Raw genomic sequence first — 23628 nt, forward strand, 5'->3', positions numbered from 1 at the left:
CAATAGCCAGCGATCTCTTAAACTCTAATTCAGCCACACCCGACCGCCGCAAAGTGGCCACTATGGCACCTACAAAGACTCGTTTTATCGTTTCGCCGCCACTGTGGAGGGAAAATAAGCAATTCCCCCTTTATTCGGTCGCGACGTAGTCGATTCGAAGCGAAACGCGGGGTCAATTCGCAGTCAAGCTTCGACATTAATACTCATTTTCCCGCGGATGGAACGGAAGTCTTTTTCTTTTCGGCGACTCTCCTCTTTTTCGATTCAAGCCTGTACAAAATTATGGAAAAGGTCGGTAATATTACGCGATAATTCGCAACGTACAGATTAGATCATTTATTTTAGGTGTACTTGATTGATATTTACAAGTCTGATTTTTATTCTCTGATTCCTACAAGTTTATCGAGTCAATTGTTAATAACATCGATCCATCCACCGAGTCTATATTTATAGAACAACCCTCGAAGCACGTACGTGTTGTTAAAGAAACTACAACTCTCGACTGAACCGTTGGACTAAACGTGTTAGAATTCTCGATAGTTGATAGTTTAATCATTGAGAATTTCCAACAAATAGCACACGCGTTCGCATTCGTTGGAAACGCAGATTTCGCGAAATGCTCACGTGGGATCGGATAGAGTCCCCGGATTACGAGCCACGTGTCCACGTGTCGCCGGGAAGCCCGGATAACGGTGTCGTTAGTATGAACGTGTCTCCATCAAGTTTCTCGTCGATGAGATGAAATATTAACGATATATCCCGGCGATCCTGGCGATATCGGATTGACTCGAGCCACGCGGAGCCTTTCGCCGACCTTCCGAAATCTGCTTTACAAGCCGCACAAGTTGGTCTTACTCGTAATCCGTGTAATCAACGCGCTCCGCGGGGACGGTCCATCAACGAGCGCAAATTATCAAGGGCAAGTTTTGGACGGGTCGCTAAAATCTCAAATATCCGTCTCCGATGGCCAGCCTCGAGACGCGGGATTTGGATTTCGCATTTCATCTAGCTCGCGCAAATCCTATAAAACTCGCGCTTAATAAATCAAGGATTTCCAATCACGTTGGTGGAATTTCTCTTTAGTTTCGTTAATATATACTAATCCTAAGAAGAGTAGCGAATCTGTCTCCCAAGATCAATCGAACTTGATTTCTTCCTCTCGCCAGCTTTTCTAAACCGAAAAGCGTTATTGTCTGCCCTTTAGCCGCGCGCCGGATATATCGTTGACACTTTCTACTGCGATCGGCGATATTCGGCGACGATATCGATGAAAGAATACAATTGCGATATCTAAAGTAATAAGATTATAGAGAAAAGAATTTTTGTTATTATTTCACCGTTTAATTCGTCAATATACAGGGTGTCCGGTAACTAACCAAGCTATCCAAGCTATCTCTAAACTCGATAATATTAGATTCAAATTAGAATGAACTGAAGAAACTATTGACAGCATAATATAAGTTAGATCTAAATAGAAAATGATATTAGATCTGCATTAAGATAATACAGGAAAAACGTAAAAAAAAAAGAAAGTGAGATTGACAGATATCTTATTATAATATTGTGTCTTATTTCGGCGTTTTATTTATTATAGAGTTAAAATTTTCTTGATATTTTTTCAAATGTAGAGAAATATCTCTCTTACATAAAGATATTTTAAAACAATTTCAAGTAAAATGTTAACTATTCACCAAGCATCGAAACCATGCCTTTTAGCCGCGCGCCGGATATATCGTTGACACTTTCTACTGTGATCGGCGATATTCGGCGACGATATCGATGAAAAAATACGGTTGCGATATCTAAAGTAATAAGATTATAGAGAAAAGAATTTTCGTTATTATTTCACCGTTTAATTCGTCAATATACAGGGTGTCCGGTAACTAACCAAGCTATCCAAGCTATCTCTGAACTCGATAATATTAGATTCAAATTAGAATGAACTGAAGAAACTATTGACAGCATAATATAAGTAAGATCTAAATAGAAAATGATATTAGATCTGCATTAAGATAATACAGGAAAAACGTAAAAAAAAAAAGAAAGTGAGATTGACAGATATCTTATTATAATATTGTGTCTTATTTCGGCGTTTTATTTATTATAGAGTTAAAATTTTCTTGATATTTTTTTCAAATGTAGAGAGATATCTCTCTTACATAAAGATATTTTAAAACAATTTCAAGTAAAATGTTAACTATTCACCAAGCATCGAAACCATGCTCTTTAGCCGCGCGCCGGATATATCGTTGACACTTTCTACTGCGATCGGCGATATTCGGCGACAATATCGATGAAAGAATACGATTGCGATATCTAAAGTAATAAGATTATAGCGAAAAGAATTTTCGTTATTATTTCATACCGTTTAATTCGTCAATATACAGGGTGTCTGGTAACTAACGGATCAATGATTAAGGGCGGATTCTCTGGCCAATTTGGAGATTTTTCCTTAGCAAAAATGTTGAAAAGTCAATCAGTTTTGAGTTATAAGCGATTGAAAAAATAGGTTTTTTGAAAACTAAACGTTTTGGAGTTAAAAGTCTAACATAATTACATTCTTTAGTTAATTTCAGGTAGAGTTTACTATAATAAAATTTTAATTTGAGGCTTAATTATAAAGATACATAATGACAAATATTGGAAATTTGTAAAAAATGATGACCTTTTTCGACATTTTCGCTGAGGAAAAATCGTTCCCAAAGAATCCATTTGTAATCGTTGGTCCGTTAGTTACCGGACACTCTGTATATATATATCGTTGGAATTGATTTTGTCATTATTGACAATACGATTTCCCTAAACATTTATAATTGTTCAATTAAAATTAATATTGGTCGCTAGTGGTGAAAATAAGCTTAGAAAATTTGACTTCGACGTAACTAGCAAATTTTATTTAATTATTTCACAACTTTTAACTTTCGATTTTAAATAATACCAGTGTGATGTTACGTTAATCTCAGTTTAATTGATGGGTATGTTTATAAGATTTATATTTATTTTATTAATTTAACACTTCAATGAGTTCTTGTATGTTAAAAACTATTGTGTAATATTATGTTGTAGAAATTTCACTTGAAAAGGACCACAACCAAATGGTCGAAACGTCGTGAAATAATTAAATAAAATTTGCTAGTTACGTCGAAGTCAAGTTTTCTAAGCCTAAATTTATAATTGTATTTTTTATTCTGGATTAGCTACTCTTTGTATGAGAGATTCTCAAAGATACATACATGTTACCTTTTTTTAAATGTGAAAAATAAAATATATGAGACGATTAAAAATTATAGATCGAAATGGTTGCTAATCGCTGAGACCACCAGTAAGCGATATTTCCATAAAAATGTAGGACTCGCGCTTGCTTCTTCAAGAATTGGTGATTGAATTCCTAGTCGAGTGCTACCTCCGCGGGAATTGCCGAGAGGAATACCCGGTCGGCGAAATCCGCTGAGCGTGATAAAATGATCCCTTCCGTGGTAAGGCGCCGTTGAGGATCATTAATCATGCGATTCCACCTGCGGACGAAAAAGAAGAGAAGAGAAGAGAAGAGCGCGGCGGGAATGGCATTGAGAGGAGGTCTCCAAAGCCCGCTCGCGTTATTGTATGCGCGTGTGGCAGGTTTATCCGCCCTTTAATGCGGCCCGGCGCGTTACACACGCGCGCTCGCTCCGTGCCGCAATAATATAGAATAGGACTCGAAAATCGTTGCTTATTCCGCAAAGTACGGGATTATCGTACGGCGGATGTATAGCGAGAGGGAAAATATATACCGCGACAATGCTGACCGGACAATGTATGCTCGCCCTCTCTCTCTCTCGCTTTGTGCACGTATGTCTTAGAGACGTCGTTAAGACGGCTTCCTCTACGCGTTAGAAATCTCGACGGGCCGCGGCTTACTCCAAAGTCGAAATGAAATGCGTCTCGCGTGATTTTTGATCCGAGTCATTCTCGGGGACTGTATATATGCGCGAGGTGGAAAAGAGATATAGCGCGTTTCATTTCGACGCCGAGAAGAATCGAGTCTTGTAAATACATTATCCAGATTTGTGCCATCGACAATCTTTCTCGAGGATATTCCTCGCATATGGTCGTGTCCCACGACATTCTCTCTCTTTCTCTATTTTTCTCAACTCCTCGACATCCCCTTCCGCGTGTGTGTATTATAGCCGTAAACTCTCTTACCTATTTACGTACGGCCTCTTTGACGTTCGCTCCGTATATACGATCCCGTGTGTTTACGCCGATATTATTTCATTTTCCGCTAGTCCCGCCGTCCCGGGACACGACGCGACGCGACGCGATCGTCTCCCATCGGACCACAATGGGGGTATAACTTTATTTACCGGTGCACGACCACCATCCCCGCCGTCTTGACCAAGATAAAGTCCGCGTTCATTTACTGGCGCGTATTGCCGTGGCGAACTCGAGGATCGATAAGGCGTAAATTCGTTTATAGGACTGCCACTCTGCGATTTTCTTAAATGGAAACCAAATTGTATTTCGTTCACCGAAATCACTTTCTTTTTCATCATCAACACGAACGGGATATATTTCGATTTTTTTTATAATACAATTTAAGTCCCTTCCACGCTTTTACACATCGTCATCTTACATTCCATGACCTTTAAGGAAGATTCTTCCAAGGGTCTATCAATCCGATCGTACGACAGCGATGTTGTCGACGTCGTTGTCGCCGTCGTCGTCTCTCTTGGCGATCAGACCGATATATTTTCTCAGCACTCGGGGTTTTCCCGTGAACAGGACGCCACGCAACCTCGAGAATGCTGGGATCCTCCAGCAGCTTCTTCAGATATATCCTTACCATCGGCCATATCCATCCGGTCACGCCGGGTTGACCGCGCACACATAGAGATTTGTACAATATACAGGATTACTCAGAATTCACTATTCTTTTCTTCCCGTCGACAACATTTTCAATTTATCGTCGATTCTCTCTCGGTGGAGAGTTTTATGTAAAATTCTTGGCTTCGTAATTTTATCAAGAGTCATCGTTTACTCGTACAATCGAGACACGATTTATATCCAATATTTTTATATAAAAGAGACGCTGCAATTTCTCGGACATCCTGTACATATACAGGGTGTTTCACAACTGGCGGAACAGTTTTTAAATGGCGGATTTTTGGTATCATCGAGACACCAATAATTCTCGAATTATAGGCATTGAAAATAAAGGCTTTTTTGGAAACTAAGTCTTGTGGAAATATAAAATATTAACAGAACTCTACACTCTTCAGTCAATTTGAAGGATAGTTTGCTTTAATAAAATTTTAATACACAAGGTTTAGTTATAAAGATACATAATAGCAAAAATTGGAAACATGCTACAAATGATGGCCTTCCTCAAGATTTTTACTAACAATAAGAAAATAGTATATTGTGTACATACTATTTTGTATTACAAGTGCAGGCAAAGTGGCTTTGTGCGCGTTTTCTGTGCGCGAGGTGGCGGCGTGGGAAATCGGCCGCTTTCCGCACAGAAAACACGCACACAAAGTGCCACTTTGCCTGCACGTGTAATACAAAATTATTTTTCTTATTATTAGTGAAAATTATTCTAGACAATACTTTTCTTCATCTAAGATGCAGATATACAGATAATACATATTTTTATTATCTACATAAAGTTAAGATGTCGCCAAAGTTTCATCTCTATATAATTTAATTTAGATAAACAGCGAACATCAGGAATCTGGCATGAAAAACTTTTCCGCCAGTTCTGAAACACCCTGTATATATGTACGAGTTACTGATACCGGCTACGCGAGTTTCGTTTCATCCTACTTGTTGGATAGGGTCCTTGGAGTGGCCAGTGAGGAAAGGACCTCTTCCTTCCTTCCTTCCTTCCTTCCTTCCTTTTCTACGAAACGTGGAGAACGGGGATTGTTTGCACTCGCCTCTCTTCCATCGTTTCACCTTTCTTAGTCCCCGGGTTCCAGTCTACGCCCCGCGGGATCCCGCCACCCCGTAGTCCGGAGCTCAGATTGCTTTTATACCATGGATTGATTGACAATATACTTACGTTAGCCGAGTGGACCGTACAGTTATGGAGACGGCTACACCCTCTTCGCCTTCCTGTTCCCACCCTGGTGCCGTTAAAGCGCGACCCTCTTCCCTGGAACATCGCCGCGGGATCCTTCCATTCCCTTCCTTCGTTTCCTCTTCGTTCACTCACTTGTGTAAAAGTAAGCGATTCTCAAAAGATATTGCTCCTCGGTAGAAAACATGGGCAAATTTCTTGGACAAGCGTACGGTTTCACATCCTGTGGTTACATTGGCGACGACTTGTTTTATTCAAATAAACCATGTGAAAAATGTCAAAGTTGGAAAGAGACATTTTTCAACCAGCTATTTTTTCGAACGATATTTTATTTTTTCTTGCGGAAATTGATTGATGAGAAAAAAATAAGAATACGATTCGTAGAATTAATTTGTCGTATTTATTTCAACGACTCGTTTTGATATCCTTCTTTTCCTATCTCTCGTATTGTAAATCTGTCAATTGAATGCCGAAACTGATTGTTACGAACTGCATCCGACCAAAGGCGAGGACGAGACGAAATACGCCCTGGTGAATATCTCTCGTGCGATTTGACACGCGAGCGTTATATCTCGTAAATTCATTATCTCGAGCAATGATGCGAATTTTCGGAGATAAAATCTTTTTCTTTAATAATTTCTAAAGAAATATCCATTTTCTCTAAATACTGGCAATGGTACATAAATTTTGACAGTGAGAATCATGCTTGACAAACATAATATAAAGTCTAATGCATCACAAACATGAATACATCATTAGTAAATATAATTAGTCGATAAAGCGACTTTCTCTCTCTTCCAACTCGATTAATCGCAAATAACTGCACATAATAATAATTATTGCCAACTCTGTTATCGTGATTTCCGACATTAATCGAGTTATGGTCCGACTGTTACGTATGTAGTATGAAAAGTTGGACGAGATTGCATCGGGCAGCTGGGGACCCGTTTGGAGTCTGCTCCAAAGTCCGAAAGTAACCCCTGCCGGCGGGGTAGCAGTACTATTCAATGAATTCAGAATGCGTTTGGAGAGTCTCTCTTCTTCTTTGCTCTCCCTCTTTCCCGGGAAAAACGTATGAATCGTCGTCGGATGGTTGCGGTTCCCTGAGCGTGAGACACTTTAGAGCTTATGTCCCCGGAATACGTAACGTAGGATTTCGGAGGCGCATTCCTTCTCTCATCCCTCTGTCCGCTTCTCGTTCGTTTTATCTTTTATTTCCCCGCTCGATTCTTTCGAGCGCGTTCGCGTCAAATTATTATGTTTCTCTTTTTACAAGGCTAACGTTCATTAAATCACAGAAAAAAACAGTATCCTTGAAAGAATGCAAATATGCCTCGATTCAAGTATATTTTATCCTTTTAATAGCGCTAAATATAAATAATTTTGGATAAAGGATAATTTATCCTTAAAACAAAGTGCAAAATTAAAATTAGTTATAAAGTATTAGGTATAAAGTTATAAAGCAAAAGTTAAAACAAGAATATATCTAAAGGATAAAATATACTTTACACAAACTTATTTATTATTAAGGCAAATGAAAATTTGTGATTACAAAGAGCATTCTATGCTTAAATCAATCAAATAGCGTTCGAGAATAAAAATATACTTGAATCAAGGATTCCTTTTTTTCTGTGAACAATTGCATGGCGGCAGATTTTTGGTAGCCGTCATTTAAATAGCTTCGAAAAATACATTCGAAAAACATTGATATTTTAATTTTTATTGAAAGAATGCAAATATGCCTCGATTCAAGTATATTTTATCCTTTTAATAGCGCTAAATAGAAATAATTTTGGATAAAGGATAATTTATCCTTAAAACAAAGTGCAAAATATTCTTGGTTGAAGATGAAATTTACTTATAAATATTGCAAGGACAAGTTAGCATCGGATATAAGCGGTACTTTCAAGTATATATAATAATTCTTAGATCAACTGTGACTAAGTTTGTTTTTACCATATGCGATTTTTAAAACAAGAATATATCTTAAGGATAAAATATACTTTACACAAACTTATTTATTATTAAGGCAAATGAAAATTTGTGATTACAAAGAGCATTGTATGCTTAAATCAATCAAATAGCGTTCGAGAATAAAAATATACTTGAATCAAGGATTCCTTTTTTTCTGTGATGGCGGCGATCTATGCAGATTTTTGGTATGAATATAACATAAAATATTTAAATGACATTTTTATACCGTCATTTAAATAGGTACGGAAAATACATTCGAAAAACATTGATATTTTAAAAAAAGGTAAGAATCTTCCTTTTTTTAAATTCTGTCTGGCGATTCTCAAATATCTACGTTTTTATTGATATTTGAATTTTTAATTAGGATTAAATGAATCGCCAGACAGAATTTAAAAAAAGGAAGATTCTCACCTTTTTTTAAAATATCAATGTTTTTTGAATGTATTTTCCGAAGCTATTTAAATGACGGTATAAAAATGTTATTATTTTTATTGAAAGAATGCCAAATATGCCTTGATTTAAGTATATTTTATCTTTATAATAGCGCCAAATATCAATAATTTTGGATGAAGGATAATTTAGCCTTAAAACAAAGTGTAAAATTAAAATTAGTTATAAAGTATTAGGTATAAAGTTATAAAGTAAAAGTTAAAACAAGAATATATCTAAAGGATAAAATATACTTTACACAAACTTATTTATTATTAAGGCAAATGAAAATTTGTGATTACACAGAGCATTGTATGCTTAAATCAATCAAATAGCGTTCGAGAATAAAAATATACTTGAATCAAGAATTCCTTTTTTTCTGCGATTAGACAAGCTGTCGAGCGAATATTTCATTGTATTGTATTGAAAGCATAAACGATGTAAAAATATTGCAATCGACCATATATAAATACACAGCGTTTTAATTTAGATATAATAAATTGCAAAGTAACGTGAACGCTTTAATCACGACGAGACTTTGCTTTCGATCCAAACAAGACGCATGGTGGGATTTATTGGATGTTTGCCCGTGTCGTCGCAAACGAAAATGGGATGCATCGGCCGCCTAAACTGCGTTTTACGACTGGCAGCGTCGTAAAACGTAATGCAAAGCGGTTACGAACCAACGCCCGCTGTACATAAATTTACACATCGTAAGATTTTCAAATGAATGCATTCAATACGTTATTGTTTGAGGCTTATATGGTCTTAGGAACAGAGATCCTCATTTTTTCAAGCACATCATATATTTTCATTGCACAGATATATATTTTGCTATCATATATGGAGTTGTTTTTTTTTCATTTTTGTTAGATTTCATTATTATTTATGCAACAACACTTCAATTTTTGTATTAATTTCATTCTCTCTGCCTGACGTGTGTTTACAAAATATTTTTATGGCGCTAATATTCCATTGATTGTACAGCCATAATTTACGATACCTATACATATATGTATATCGAATTGATTGAGAGACGCTAAAGTTCCGTTATATACTCTAGAAAATTAGTCGTCATACTCGTCGAGGGGATATACCTACAGACCCCAACTTCTTTTTCTATCATCCTCCACCACACCCCAGCTGATCGCTTTTCTTTCTTCGGGTAGTGGCGTTGCCTCAACCCCGCCCTGATCCGTAAATATTGGCGACCGTAACAGCTTCTCGTAAAAATCGCTTGATTACAATCCCTTCTTCATCACCTAAACGCCGTTCATCAGCAAAGACTGCAATGAAAAAAAATATGTGTGTGTATAGACAAATATAACCCTACGCTTACGTTCCTTTTTTTATAATTATTCGGAATACATCCAAGCGATTGTTTGATCTTCGTGTAAATTTAATTATCATAAAATGGGAATTTTTTAATTAAAATTCCATTTTTTTTTTAATAATCGTGCAAGATAGAAGACTATTTAATATAAATCAAATATTTAATATAAATAAAAGTATGCGTAGATTTTTGTCATTGATTCAGAGAGTGATAGAGATAATTTATATTTTTACGTTTTTTATTCATCGAGCAGATATTGTGCTTTTGAAAAGAGTAAAGAATTATGTCGAGCGTGCGTGGGTGTATTAAAGCCGATAAAATCCTGATAAATTATGATATCTACAAAATCCATCCACACGCAGGCAACCTTTCACATATCTATATTAATTCAAAAGTGTCTTCCCGATGAAGATGGCAAGGATACGTTGAAATAAAAAAAAAGAGAAAGTCTCTAAACATGTATCTTAATTGTTTTTAGAAATTTATTCTCCGAAATGAATTCAAATCTGGACATTTTTATGAATCGTAAGCTCGAAATGTATAAAACGATATCGTCGCGAGAAAGGATTCGTGTCTCCTTCGTGGTTGAGAAGCGGTGTACGAAATAGGGTAACAAATAATTCAGTTAGAGGAAGATTAAGAGATAAAGTATTTCTGCGTTTTATTTATCGTAAAACCGAGGTGGATTAATCCTCCGCAGGACGAGAGAGATTTCGTGTTTTTTAAGGCGATACGAGATTGAAAAGTGTGCAATTTTACACATCATCTTTTAATCACGATTCATTGAAGACACCGAAGGAAATATATCAGTTTAATTTTTATCTACTTTGAATGATTTCAATGATTGTTCCTTTAGAAAAATATCAAGCACCTACACTTTTCTCTTCAAATTTACCCTAAAAATCATGGTAATCGACAATTAATTTTACTAAGAATTTACTATGTACATAGTAAATTTTACTATGTACATATTAATATTTTTATTGTGGTAAATATCAATCAGAGAAATTGTTATACGATTCTTACTTAAATTCTAAGAGAAAATTCTCTCTGTGTACTTAAAAAAATACGATGTCGACCGCGAGAATAATTTGTAATATCCGATGCTTTTTACGGAAGAGAATCGTGCGTGTCGCTAGATTCTCGCATATTGCGATATTTTTTTCGGTCGTAATAACGACGCATATAGCCGCTAGCCGCGCAACGCGTCACCCTCGATATTTCAATAGGCTGAAACTCGATACGATCTGATCGATAGTTCGTCCGTATTGTTGCCACGGGGTGGGAACGTGCCGTGTATATCGTTACGTTATGTAACCTGTTAAGTGGCTCGATGTTGTTTTAGATGTTGGATTTTAGAGATTATCGCGCACACATCCGGGGGCGAATAAATCTCGTTGCATTCCGCAATTTCACGTATTCGCGTCGAACGATCTTTTTTTTTTTCGTTTATCGAGACGCGCCCTTCTGTAACCAACTTATATTCGTCTCATGTATACTTCGAGACACGTTTTTTAACGACGAGACATGTTGTTTCTGTGTTTCAGATTCTTCTATCTGTATCACTTTTCTTTCTACGCATACCATTATCGATTTAATGGACAGTACAGCAGCTTGGCGCTCATCACGTCCTGGCTCTTTATACAGGTGAGTAATTTCATGTCATTAAGATGGAAAATCAAATTTATTCAGTTTAAGACTCGAACTTCGAGATACTTCGAGATACGTCGTCGATCGACGACGGGAGTACAAAGAACAGTGATTGGGAATAAATTCTCGTGGCATGCAAATGTGCTGATGAGGCGCAAGTATTTACGCGATATTTCGGAATTAAAGTGGCGCTTGAATCCCCGTCACGAATCGTGAAATAATCGTCTTCGCGATACAAACTAAAAACTCTACCGCGCGGAAATAGAAAAGTTTTTTCCCGAGAAAAATTGCTCTTTTTCATTGAGACGGACATTGATCACGAATATTCCGTGACCTACTTGCGAGTACTTCAGCCGATATGGTTGGTCTAAGTTTAGCAAAAGAGTTCTTCTCCCCGAGCTGCGTTTAAAAATTGCATCGCAGATATTTTTGCTATTCTTCTTGCAGATGTAGGAACATTTCAAATTTCATTTTTTTTTAGATCCGGTCTGTGTAAATGATTCGTAAATAAGTTCAATCTGTTGTTAAAGTAAGCCAAGCGTCGATAGGTGAGAATGAATGAATTTTATAGCATTACATATATTTTAGAAACGCAAATTATATTCGGATTGGAGTCATAATTAAAGGGAAAGGGAGAAAGAGATATATGGATTATGAATTATTGTCCGATGTGTGGCTTCGATAGATTAAATAATGTCAATTCCACCATTGTTTCTACATTGCATTAATTAACGTTGAAAACATATACGAAAATTTGTCAGATTAACATATCTGAAAAAGGGGAAGAAATATGAAAAAGGGTATATATGCGATTTATTTAAAAAGCTTCGTATTTCATTTTCTCGAAAGAGACCGACGTAATAAAACTTTCATCGCAATCTCGTTTAACAATCAAACGACAATTAATCGTACATGCGTATACAGAGTGTCCGGTAACTAACGGACTAATGATTAAGAGCGGATTCAAATCCTATAAAACTCGCGCTTAATAAATCAAGGATTTTCAATCACGTTGGTGGAATTTCTTTTTAGTTTCGTTAATATATACTAATCCTAAGAAGAGTAGCGAATCTGTCTCCCAAGATCAATCGAACTTGATTTCTTTTTCTCGCCAGCTTTTCTAAACCGAAAAGCGTTATTGTCTGCCCTTTAGCCGCGCGCCGGATATATCGTTGACACTTTCTACTGCGATCGGCGATATTCGGCGACGATATCGATGAAAGAATACGATTGCGATATCTAAAGTAATAAGATTATAGAGAAAAGAATTTTTGTTATTATTTCACCGTTTAATTCGTCAATATACAGGGTGTCCGGTAACTAACCAAGCTATCCAAGCTATCTCTGAACTCGATAATATTAGATTCAAATTAGAATGAACTGAAGAAACCATTGACAGCATAATATAAGTTAGATCTAAACAGAAAATGATATTAGATCTGCATTAAGATAATACAGGAAAAACGTAAAAAAAAAAAGAAAGTGAAATTGACAGATATCTTATTATAATATTGTGTCTTATTTCCGCGTTTTATTTATTATAGAATTGAAATTTTCTTGATATTTTTTCAAATATAGAGAGATATCTCTCTTACATAAAGATATTTTAAAACAATTTCAAGTAAAATGTTAACTATTCACCAAGCATCGAAACCATGCTCTTTAGCCGCGCGCCGGATATATCGTTGACACTTTCTACTGCGATCGGCGATATTCGGCGACGATATCGATGAAAGAATACGATTGCGATATCTAAAGTAATAAGATTATAGAGAAAAGAATTTTCGTTATTATTTCACCGTTTAATTCGTCAATATACAGGGTGTTATAAGCGTTATAAGCGATTGAAAAAAATGGGTTTTTTGAAAACTAAACGTTTTGGAGTTAAAAGTCTAACATAATTACATTCTTCAGTTAATTTCAGGTAGAGTTTACTATAATAAAATTTTAATTTGAGGCTTAGTTATAAAGATACATAATGACAAATATTGGAAAGTTGTAAAAAATGATGACCTTTTTCGACATTTTCGCTGAGGAAAAATCGTTCGCAAATTGACCAAAGAATCCATTTGTAATCGTTGGTCCGTTAGTTACCGGACACTCTGTATAAGACAATGAATTTCCTCGATCGCGATCGATGAATTCATCGTAGAATGGGAAAACGCATAATGCCCGGTCCGGGCTTGTGACGCGAGTTTGCACTTCCACCTTGGAGGAACAGCGTCGAGAGATAGATGAGGGAAAACGGGGGAGGGGGGACGCAATATTTTGCATGCGATCCCGTTGGCTACTGTCGGGAGTCCTGCGATTGACAGCTAACGCTAGCGCAGTACGAAGAACGAGCCGTGGTCGCTTGGCTGGATAGCCTAAAGCCGCCATCGCTCAAACTTAAGTTACGTAAACGCAGCCGGGACAATGCTCCTGACAGCTCGATCGATAGAAATAATTTAATGCGGCTTCTTGGCTCCCGATATACGAATGCGCATAAGGTTACCTTAATACGGGAATCTCCTTCCCGTCGAGAAGGGCGTGTCTCGCTTCTTTTCATCAAGGACGCAGGCATTTCCGTCGAGAGAGATATTATTTCATTTTTCATCCGATATATGTGTATTCCATTAGGAAATATATGTATGTACAAGGTGTATTTAAATAAGTGCGAACAATTTTTCATGATTCTTTGTCGAAAATACAGGGGGGTTTCTTATACACCTCTCCCTGAGGAGTTACACTTTTCTAAAGAGGTGAAAAATTGGTTTCTATTTTTTTCTCAAATTTCAGACAAATAAAAAATTAAACTCGGTCGGGGGACATTTATCAATATTTTTTCATCTTCCTGTATCGTTATAAGGGGATAAAACCAACAACCCTTATTTAATTTGTTTTATTTCTAGCGTGTATGTTTATATAAGAAACCCTCTTTTCTTAACATTTTTCACACTTATTTAGATACACTCTGTATATATACGCTATCGTATTATATTCTCTGAAACTTCGCTCCAATCTTGGAGATAATTTTTATTTATCACGCTACTGTATTTATTTTTGTCTCTTTTACGCGCGAGTAAAATTGATTTATTTGTTCGTAATTGTCGTACAATATTATACGTGTAAATAGACTGTTTTAGCTTCTCTCCTCTGTTTTTCCAGTCACGTTAAACCAGAATCGCATCGATTGTACGTTTATCTCCGTATTTAAGTAGAGAGTATCGTCTATTATACGCGACGGACGCGATCGCTCGTAATAGAACATTTGCCATAAGCCGCCGGAATTTCAGAAACAAATTTGTCGCTATGCCAATAATACGGTGGATAATCTGATTGGAGGGCGTACTTTGATAACGCAATAACTTATAATTAGATGATCGCGATGGCCGTATTAACAGGTATTATTATAATGGCGTTACAATAGATAGCCGCTACGTTAATAACTACATTCAGATATGTACTGTGTATATTTCACGCGTAAAAACTGAATACCATTAAAGTTTAATGGAGTGCTTAATTCACTCGATAAAAGGTGTGATAAATGCATCACGATGCTGCGTCATTACTGTATCTGCGCTTGGGAAAAAGATTATATTATTACGTATTTGTATTCGCCGTATTCGATTGTCGGACACATTTATATAATGATTGTCGATCATTCCTCTCGATTCTACTCTAATTTAACGGAATTATCAATTCCAGATTAAGCATTTATTTCTATTACTATATATAGATATGTTCATTTTTTTTAGAAATATACGAGGATCTTTCAGATTATATCTCTGAAAATTCAATTTTCTACGTCATATTTTATCGTATAATATTATTCCGAATTCATAGATACGTGTGTGTGGGGTGTAACAATTTTTTGTCACAAGCGCATAAACGAAACGATATGTCGACGTATTTGGAAACGTGATCGAATATATATGCTTCGATAAATAAATCGGCTTAAACCCATCACGTCACGGTTGATGACAGTCCTCGCCTGACAACCGGGTTACAGGTTCGTTAACATGATCGATCGTTTAACGAGCGACAATTATTTCCTGGCAACGAGTTTACGAATATCGCGTGGCGGTAAAATTCAAAAGGCCGCGGGGCACGTCGGAGAATCGTTTTGACTCCCGGACGACCAAAGCTCACGGCCGGCTGTTGCTGTAGGTCAGATTTTAGCCGATCAGCCCGGCGGCGTGATTATACGTCGATTCGATATCGGTGTCATTGGCGTTGATTATCCGCCAAACGAAAATTCGATATATATATATATATATATATATCTTCCACCCTCTTTTTCCTCCCCGATTCCGCTTTCGTTTCCGCAATCCGCGTCCTCCCTTCACATTCTTTCCCATTTACCTTGGGGGATCCCTCGATCCACTCCCGCTCATCTCGCGAATCTTTCCACCGGTCTTCTTTTTATCAAACGGCGCGGAATCGTTTCGCTCTCGCCGACGAATCGCCGGGAATACCCCATTTCCTTCGCGTCGTCGACAGGTGCCCGAGGGAGGGGAAACGGAGGGAGACTCGAGATATCTATTTTCCATATCCAAGATTCTTCCTCATCCGTTTGCCACCTTCGCTTCTCCCCATCCGCGTCTCATTCGTTCGTGCTGGATTTTTCTATTTTAAATAGGACATCGGAATCTCGAGAGCCAGAGAGAGAGAGAGAGAAAGTTCTCTCTCATTGGCACGTAATTTATTTCGCACCTCTGTAAATCATTCTTTCAACTTTCGTCGATTCGATCAGAGGGACGAATCATCTAATAACACCATATGTGTATGTATGTATATATGTAACAGACGCGGGGAATGTAGTTTCGCGGCGAGTAAAGCGAAGCCGGGTTATTACGATCTGCCGAGGATCGGCAGAGTCAGGTTCGATGAAGCGATTGCGGAGAAAGAGAGCGCTCCGATATAGAACGAATTTGGCGAATTTCCATATAAATTTGCTAGGCGTGAGCGGACCGCGCACCACACACGGGGTCACAACCTACGAGAGAGAGAGAGAGCCACGAGATATGTATATATCTTCTCGGCTAACAGAATTCTTGTTTCTGGTTCAGCGGGGACGCGCCAACTTTCGTGACAATTTAAACTTGTGATATATATATATCGGAGAGAGAGAGAGAGATTCAGCTTAAAATGACACATGTCATTACGATCGAGCTACAACATTCCTCCGCGTTGACATTTGAATTTGCTATCCGCCTCTGACTTTTGTTATAATGTTTGAGGAAGCCGCTCTGCAAATGACGTTGGTGGAACAACGTCATTTGCAGGTCGATGATAATATTGACGTTGATATTGACGTCAAATTTGAAACAATTGAATCTAGTTTAGCTCCGACAGAGATACGTAGGTATGTCGCATATTCCGCTCCTCGTTCCTTAATTTAATGTCATTAAGGGGATGCTACCGTTGCTCTGTTTTACCGACTTTAAGTTAGGTTAGGTGTACTTTTTTTAAGTACTGACTGTAATAATGGATGGGAATCTCATTTTTATTACTTCTGTATTATTCGTTCATGTCATCTCTATTGAGAGCGCCATATTTTGTGCACGAACAAACTGCAGAACTTTTGTATTAAATAAGTATTGTTACGAGCTGATGCAAGAGACCGATAAAAAAATTGTAATTTTTTTTTATCATTCTTTTATACGAAATTACAGCGCTTCCCGTTCATTATTATCAGTACTTTAATTGTGGAGAAAGATTTTTCAATCTGTATAGTCAATCAAAAAAAAAAGCCTTTGAACTCAAAGTCGGTAAAACGGACATGGTCAGCATTCCCTTAAGCTTGTCAGGGTCTTACATAATATCCACATCTCCGATTGAACAAATTACGTCACCGAGGTCTCGCTCTGGTTTCAGCACTCGATGCTCTACTTTTTCCATCATTACGAGCTACCGGTGATCCTGCAGCAGGCGCAGCTGCAGCAACTCCTGTTTCGCAATCACGCCCAGCCTCAGCAGGCGCAGCCAGCGACGCCCAGCACGACCCCAACCACCCCGGGACCCGGGTCGACGGCGACGCCTTCGTCTTCGCCGAGTCCGAACGACTCGTCGACGCCTACGACGGAGCAGACGCAGCACAATTACATCGCCGAGCTGTCCCAATTCGATCCGGAGCCTAGCTCCGCTCCGGAAGAAGGACACGTCGACGCCGAGCGGACGTCGGCCGAGTCGTCGTTGACGTCGACGGATCATCAAGACAGTTCTGTTCAAGGTATGTTGTAACTCGCGTGTATCTTGACGATCCGCTTTGTTTTCTTCTTTAGGAGTTATGCGATAAAAGGCTATTAACCACTTTTAATTTGACGATTGGATAACACATAAATTCTTCTTCCGACATAGGCATTTTTTTTATTTCAATTAATAATTTGACAAACGCGTACTTTTAAATGTAATTATGAGTTGAATTTTTTTGTCTCTGGGTGCTATTTTTTTTTTTTATATAAAGCGTTTATGCGAGGATTGCGAATAAGTACAAGTGAAATTTTATCTCGTAGTGCTAAAGAGTTAAACGTGCTATTGGATATCGTATATTTGATCGAACTTCGATATTCGTACTTTTTCTGCGAAAATACATGAATAGAGGAACAAATTGAAACGATACATTTAATTATATATCGGAACGCGATGCATACATGTGCGTATTCGGGCTTTTCTACAAAAAAGTGGTAGAAAAATGTTTCCTCCTTTCTCTCGACGACGCTTAGTTTTTTCCGTTTTAATATTTTACGAAGCGCAAATTAGGAACGTTATTAGAAAAATAATGAGATGGAACGCTCGCGCAAACAGGTCGATGGAGTCACAAGCGATAGCGATTCCGATCCCTGATGCAGAAATGTATTTGTAATTTTGAAATGAAATGAAATCGTTGCTAGGGTAGGTTGTAATCGTCAGTAATTCCGTGATTACACATTTCGCTCGTGTCGGCACGCGAGGCGCGCGGCGTTTCGCCGGTTTAGAGTTTTGAATGAGCACTTTGTAGATCCTGTGTCACTGACACTCGTCGCTTTTGGAGCGCCTACACAGTTTGGCACGCGACACCGCGCTATCGTGTTTCAATTCGAGCGATCCAACTAGCACTGATTATTTTTCTGGGCTTTTAATTTCATCTCTCGTTTCTCGCACTCGTCCTGGATAATCGATATAATCGTTTTAACACGCGAGCGAACGAACGAATGAACGATCTCCCATCGGACCGACCGATTTGTTTACAGCTACTGCGGTTGAACTTACAAGAGTCGCGAGCGTTTTACACCAATAGTTTTACACACGGTCTTATATACAGGTCAGGACACCTCTATATCGACTACATGCTGTCAAGCGTAACAAAATGTAACTAATATGGCTGCCAACTCGAGCCAATTTATTCAATGTGCGTCAGCGCACATTTTTTTTTATTTTAACAGTTTTGTGTTAGATCTTGTGCACGATTGAAAAAATGTTAAAAATAAACACGGTTAAAAAACCGTCGAGATAAATAGTAATATTAAGAATAGTTTTTACTAAATTATTGAAAACACAGGCCCCTGAATTGGCCGCCATATTGGTTACATTTTTTTATACACTTTATTTGAATGAGTGCCCTGATCTGTATATGAGACCGTTTTACACTTTTATCGCGAATATTGTTGCTCTTATTCGAATGGCGTGGTTCGCGACTTCGTAATGAGGAACACTTTTTTTTTTTTTTCGTTTCCGAATCGCAGTGTCGGAGGACGCGACAGCGGTGTCTTCCGTCGCGAAGATGGACGCGGTTCCTTCTCCAACTTCCGGACCTGCGGGTTCGTCCGCCGACACTTCGTCCTCCGAAGGCTTCGAGGTCATCGAGTCTGCGGAGGATGTGCGTAATAAGGAAACGACGTCTACCGAGGACAAGAAGGAACATTAGATTTTGTGGAATATGATGACACGACTGGAGAACGCAAAAGAGAGTAGTCACTCTCCCTGCGGGAGATTGACGCTATTATTTTATTTTCGAAGGTAATGTGCAATTATAATCTTTACGTTAGAAACGAAAGACAAGCAAGTTTTGATTTCGACGTGGATAAGCTTTAGAGAATGTTTATTTGAGAATGAATAGGTATCGCGGGTTTCTTAAAGTCGGAACCGATGGAGGAAGAGAGGCAGAGATTTAATATGGCGCGGCGCGCCGTACTAATATATACGAAATAAATTTTTAATGGGGGACAAATATATCGGGGATTATACAATATATCGGATTTAAAAACTGCACTCGACAATTCGATGTTAGATTCGTTAAACTTACATATTAGTAGTTAGTTATTAAGAATGTAAAACTTCAAGATGGATAAGACACGATCACAGAAAAAAAGGAATCCTGGATTCAAGTATATTTTTATTCTCGAACACTATTTGATTGATTTAAGCATAGAATGCTCTTTGTAATCACAAATTTTCATTTGCCTTAATAATAAATAAGTTTGTGTAAAGTATATTTTATCCTTTAGATATATTCTTGTTTGAAAAATCGCAAGAATTATATATTTGAAAGTATCACTTATATCCGATGCTTACCTTGCAATATTTATAAGTAAATTTCAGCTTCAACCAAAAATATGTTGCACTTTGTTTTAAGGATAAATTATCCTTTATTCAAAATTATTTATATTTAGCGCTATTATAAGGATAAAATATACTTGAATCAAGGCATATTTGCATTCTTTCAAGGATACTGTTTTTTCTGTGATGTTCTAAATCTATCGTATTTTCGAATCTGTACAAATCGCGTACAAATTCTGTCTTATGTTCAACGAGATCAACCTTACACGATGCAAGAGGTTTTACATTGATTATATCTGTAGGAAGATGCGTCAAACGATACATGCGTTAATGCACAACACATGTTGCGATAAATGTTACCTTTTTATCGAAGCGCATATTCGCTAATCTCAACATTTTCTCTTCCCCTCTCACATTATTTTGTAAATATAATAGCTCTTATTGCATAAAGTAGATATTTCCAAATATATATTTTTCTTCTCAAAATATTATTACATTTCTATATTTCGAATTATTCTTTTAGCTATTCTATTTCACTCATTCGATCAATCCTTGAAGCTTTTACATTTGAATAGCGCAAAGGTAACGTGGCTAAAATAAAAATCGTCTCTCTAATGACCACTTTTCTAATCTTTTGTGTACTTTTCGAATCACAAAAGCTTACCCTGGGCTTATTCTACAAAACTACAAGGGATTGCGTTTAAGAGGTACGTGAGATTTAGATGCGAGACGATTATCGAGATTGAAATCTGATCGAGACATGCCAAAAATTTTACGGTGTGAAAATGCAATTTTACGTCGCAGCGGGATCACAAGTCGAGCATTGAACTTTTTATTTTTTCGCATTCTTGTCTCTCTGCACTCTTCGTTTCTTGAAAATATTAGAGAAGCGTCAGTCGGCGAGACCGAGTCGGTAAGACTGTGCAGTCTCTGAGCGCAACAAGTCAGAGTGCCTTCGTCGGAATATTCTTTCACCGGAATCTTCTTTGGATCTCTCGTCCCGGAACGCGGAGACGGGATTTCTCTCGCGAGTAGATTTTTCCGACAAAGGTCTATCGAGAGCGAGCGAGACAGAGAGAGAGTGAGTGAGAAGACGAGGCGCGACTCGTTCGATTTACGTTAAATGTGACCACTTATTCATTTATTAATAAAGATCTCTCTCCTAAGGTTACTGATATGATTGTAAATAAATGAGAGACATTATTTCGTTTCTTTTTAATTTATTTTCGACGTTCGATGTTTGCTCAGTTTATAGACGAGGAGACTCGATAGAAGGATTAATGTGACAGATGCGCGATTTCACTCTGTCGACTATCTCGAAATTTACAGAACGCTACATCGTCGAGTGACGAGAGCAACGAGAGCTTGTCTGCTTAAGTAGTAAGAATTTTTTCGATGTATAAATACGTGTAATATTTAATAGCGAGTTATTCAACAATGCCACCATGTAAGGACAGAATCGATAGCGTATCATAACTCGCGTTTTCTCCTCTCCACTTTTCCATTATCTATATTCCATTGATAACCCTTATCGCTTTGTAATGATTATAATCAATCAGTTTTACGCGAATCCAATTAGCATCAAATTGCAATTGTCATTCGCGAGGATGATTAAATGATCGCAAACTATTGCATAAAAAAAAAAAAAAGAGAAGGCTGGAAACAGCCTCTGAATCGCCGATATCGCGTTACTTATTAGAGTTAACGATGTAATCATTGTAATTGTAAGTTTACCGTATAATATGTGTCCGTTTTGTCGTCTGATGGGTCGTCCAGTGATGTTGTACTCTGTATCACGGACAAGCGAAAAGAACGTCTTGCTTTTATTATACTTGGTGTGCGTGTGAACTGCAATTTGAGTGAGCTTTATCAAACAAATGTGACAGCATCCTTGCCATTGCGATGAATGTCGTGTAAAAGAATTCGGATGTAATAACACGGTATGCTGGATCCTGACGTATTGTGTACACCAGCGTACTGTCAAATATGTAATAAGTTAAGAATCGTGGCGAGATTTCGACGTATATTAATAAGAGTGATGGAAGAAGAAGAACAAAAAAAAAACAGAATTGTACGCGTGTGCCCTATTAATATAGGATAAAAAGAGAGACGATTATTTATTAAGAATTACAGTTGTGTGCATTGTGTTGTTACCGTTTTGTTGCCACCTCCCTCAACAGAATTACATTTGTAGACGATCGTTTATGTAAAAAACAAAAAATATCCCTTTTCTTTTCACTATTTATATAAGTATAGGTTTCTTTTATAATTGTACATACTACCGGATAATTAATATAAATACTGATGCTATCCTTACTATTCTATCGCCGCTATTATTATTAGATGATAAATATAATAAATGCAGAGGTCTCTTATATACATGTACTGTGTGCCTCTCGATTTATTATCAATTCGCCATTGTCATTTAGGTGCATTAACTCGTGTGACCCTTCCCATTCCCTCCCTTTTTCCACCCTCGCTTCCGATACGGCGCGACGAATTCGAGATTTAAAAGAGATTCTCGCGAAATTGAAATTGATTGTTCAACTTGGAACGTACAGAGGAGAGGAAGACTGTTGGATTCCAAATCCAAGTCATGCGGAGTAGAGGGAGGAGAACGGGATAAACCGAAATAGACAAATAGACACTGGTATCCCTTTGAGAGAATCAAACAGGTGGCGTAGAGCACGAGAAGATAACAGCGGATAGAGCGGAGGAAGAAAGAGAGAGACAAGGAAGGAGGAAGAAGACGAACTGCGCGGGCGACTCGTGGAAATGCCCAAAGAGACACGACACTCCTACAAATGTAGCGATTTATTTTCATTAAGACATAATTAGGAGTGAGTCGCACGACGCGACCCGATCCGCTCGAACCCTACCTTCCGTTGAAATCGATCTGGCGAACACGACTCGAGTATATTCGAGTTTAGTATGTCGGAGATGTATCACCTTGTCGTCATTTTTCTTCAAAATTATTCCACAAGTTTATCTTCTTTTCGGACCTATATTTTCTCGCGCCGTATGTAAGTTTCGAGATTAATTTATATATGGAACTTATTGTTAGTGATCTCAAACCAAGAGATACAGTTCCGAATAATTAAGTTTTCGTGCTTTAAATCTGTTGGCCGATTTAAAAAAAAGATCATATTTATATTCTTAATATTGAGAGCCGGTAAAAATATTTCTTTCTGATTTTATATTCTTTATTTATTTCGATTTTTTTTTGCAAATATGACAATACCGATATAATAGGTATTTCTCGGTAATTAGAACAATATTTAGAATTAAATCGTATAGTAAGTCTAGGTTCTTATTAAATTATAATAAATTTGATAAAAGGCTGTTAAGAGCAGTAAATATAAAAATTCAAATTATGTTTGAAAGTGAAGTCATATATAATATTCGTATATAATATTCTTTGATCTAATGTCTAATAATGAATTACAATAAAAGGTGACAAAAAAGAATCAAAGATAAGTTCTCTTTAAATACAATTTTTACTGCTCTTAACAGCCTTTTATCAAATTTATTAATATTTTAGAATCTTGCAGTTATATATATTGAAGATATATAAATAAAGAGGTATTCCTCTCAAGTTGTGAAATAAACCCATTGAACAGTATTAACGCGTTCGATTGAACGTGTTGTCGGTGCATGGCGA

At 37.4% G+C, this 23628-nt stretch overlaps 1 protein-coding gene across 2 annotated transcripts in view; it reads left to right on the forward strand.

Moving 5' to 3' along the window:
- Window positions 1–22346, forward strand: part of LOC114939884 (membralin) — a 104581-nt gene extending 82235 nt beyond the window's left edge. For both annotated transcript variants that reach the window (XM_029314326.2, XM_029314330.2), the window contains exons 11-13: window positions 11345–11444; window positions 17307–17661; window positions 19154–22346. In XM_029314326.2, the coding sequence (XP_029170159.1) occupies window positions 11345–11444; window positions 17307–17661; window positions 19154–19335 (637 nt within the window). In that variant the 3' untranslated portion in view covers window positions 19336–22346. The remainder of the gene's footprint in view (window positions 1–11344; window positions 11445–17306; window positions 17662–19153) is intronic.
- The last annotated feature ends 1282 nt before the right edge of the window (window positions 22347–23628 follow it).

This window comes from Nylanderia fulva, unplaced genomic scaffold (assembly GCF_048542155.1).
Source record: "Nylanderia fulva isolate GAGA-0341 unplaced genomic scaffold, ASM4854215v1 Scaffold6, whole genome shotgun sequence".
Taxonomy (NCBI): Eukaryota; Metazoa; Arthropoda; class Insecta; order Hymenoptera; family Formicidae; genus Nylanderia; species Nylanderia fulva.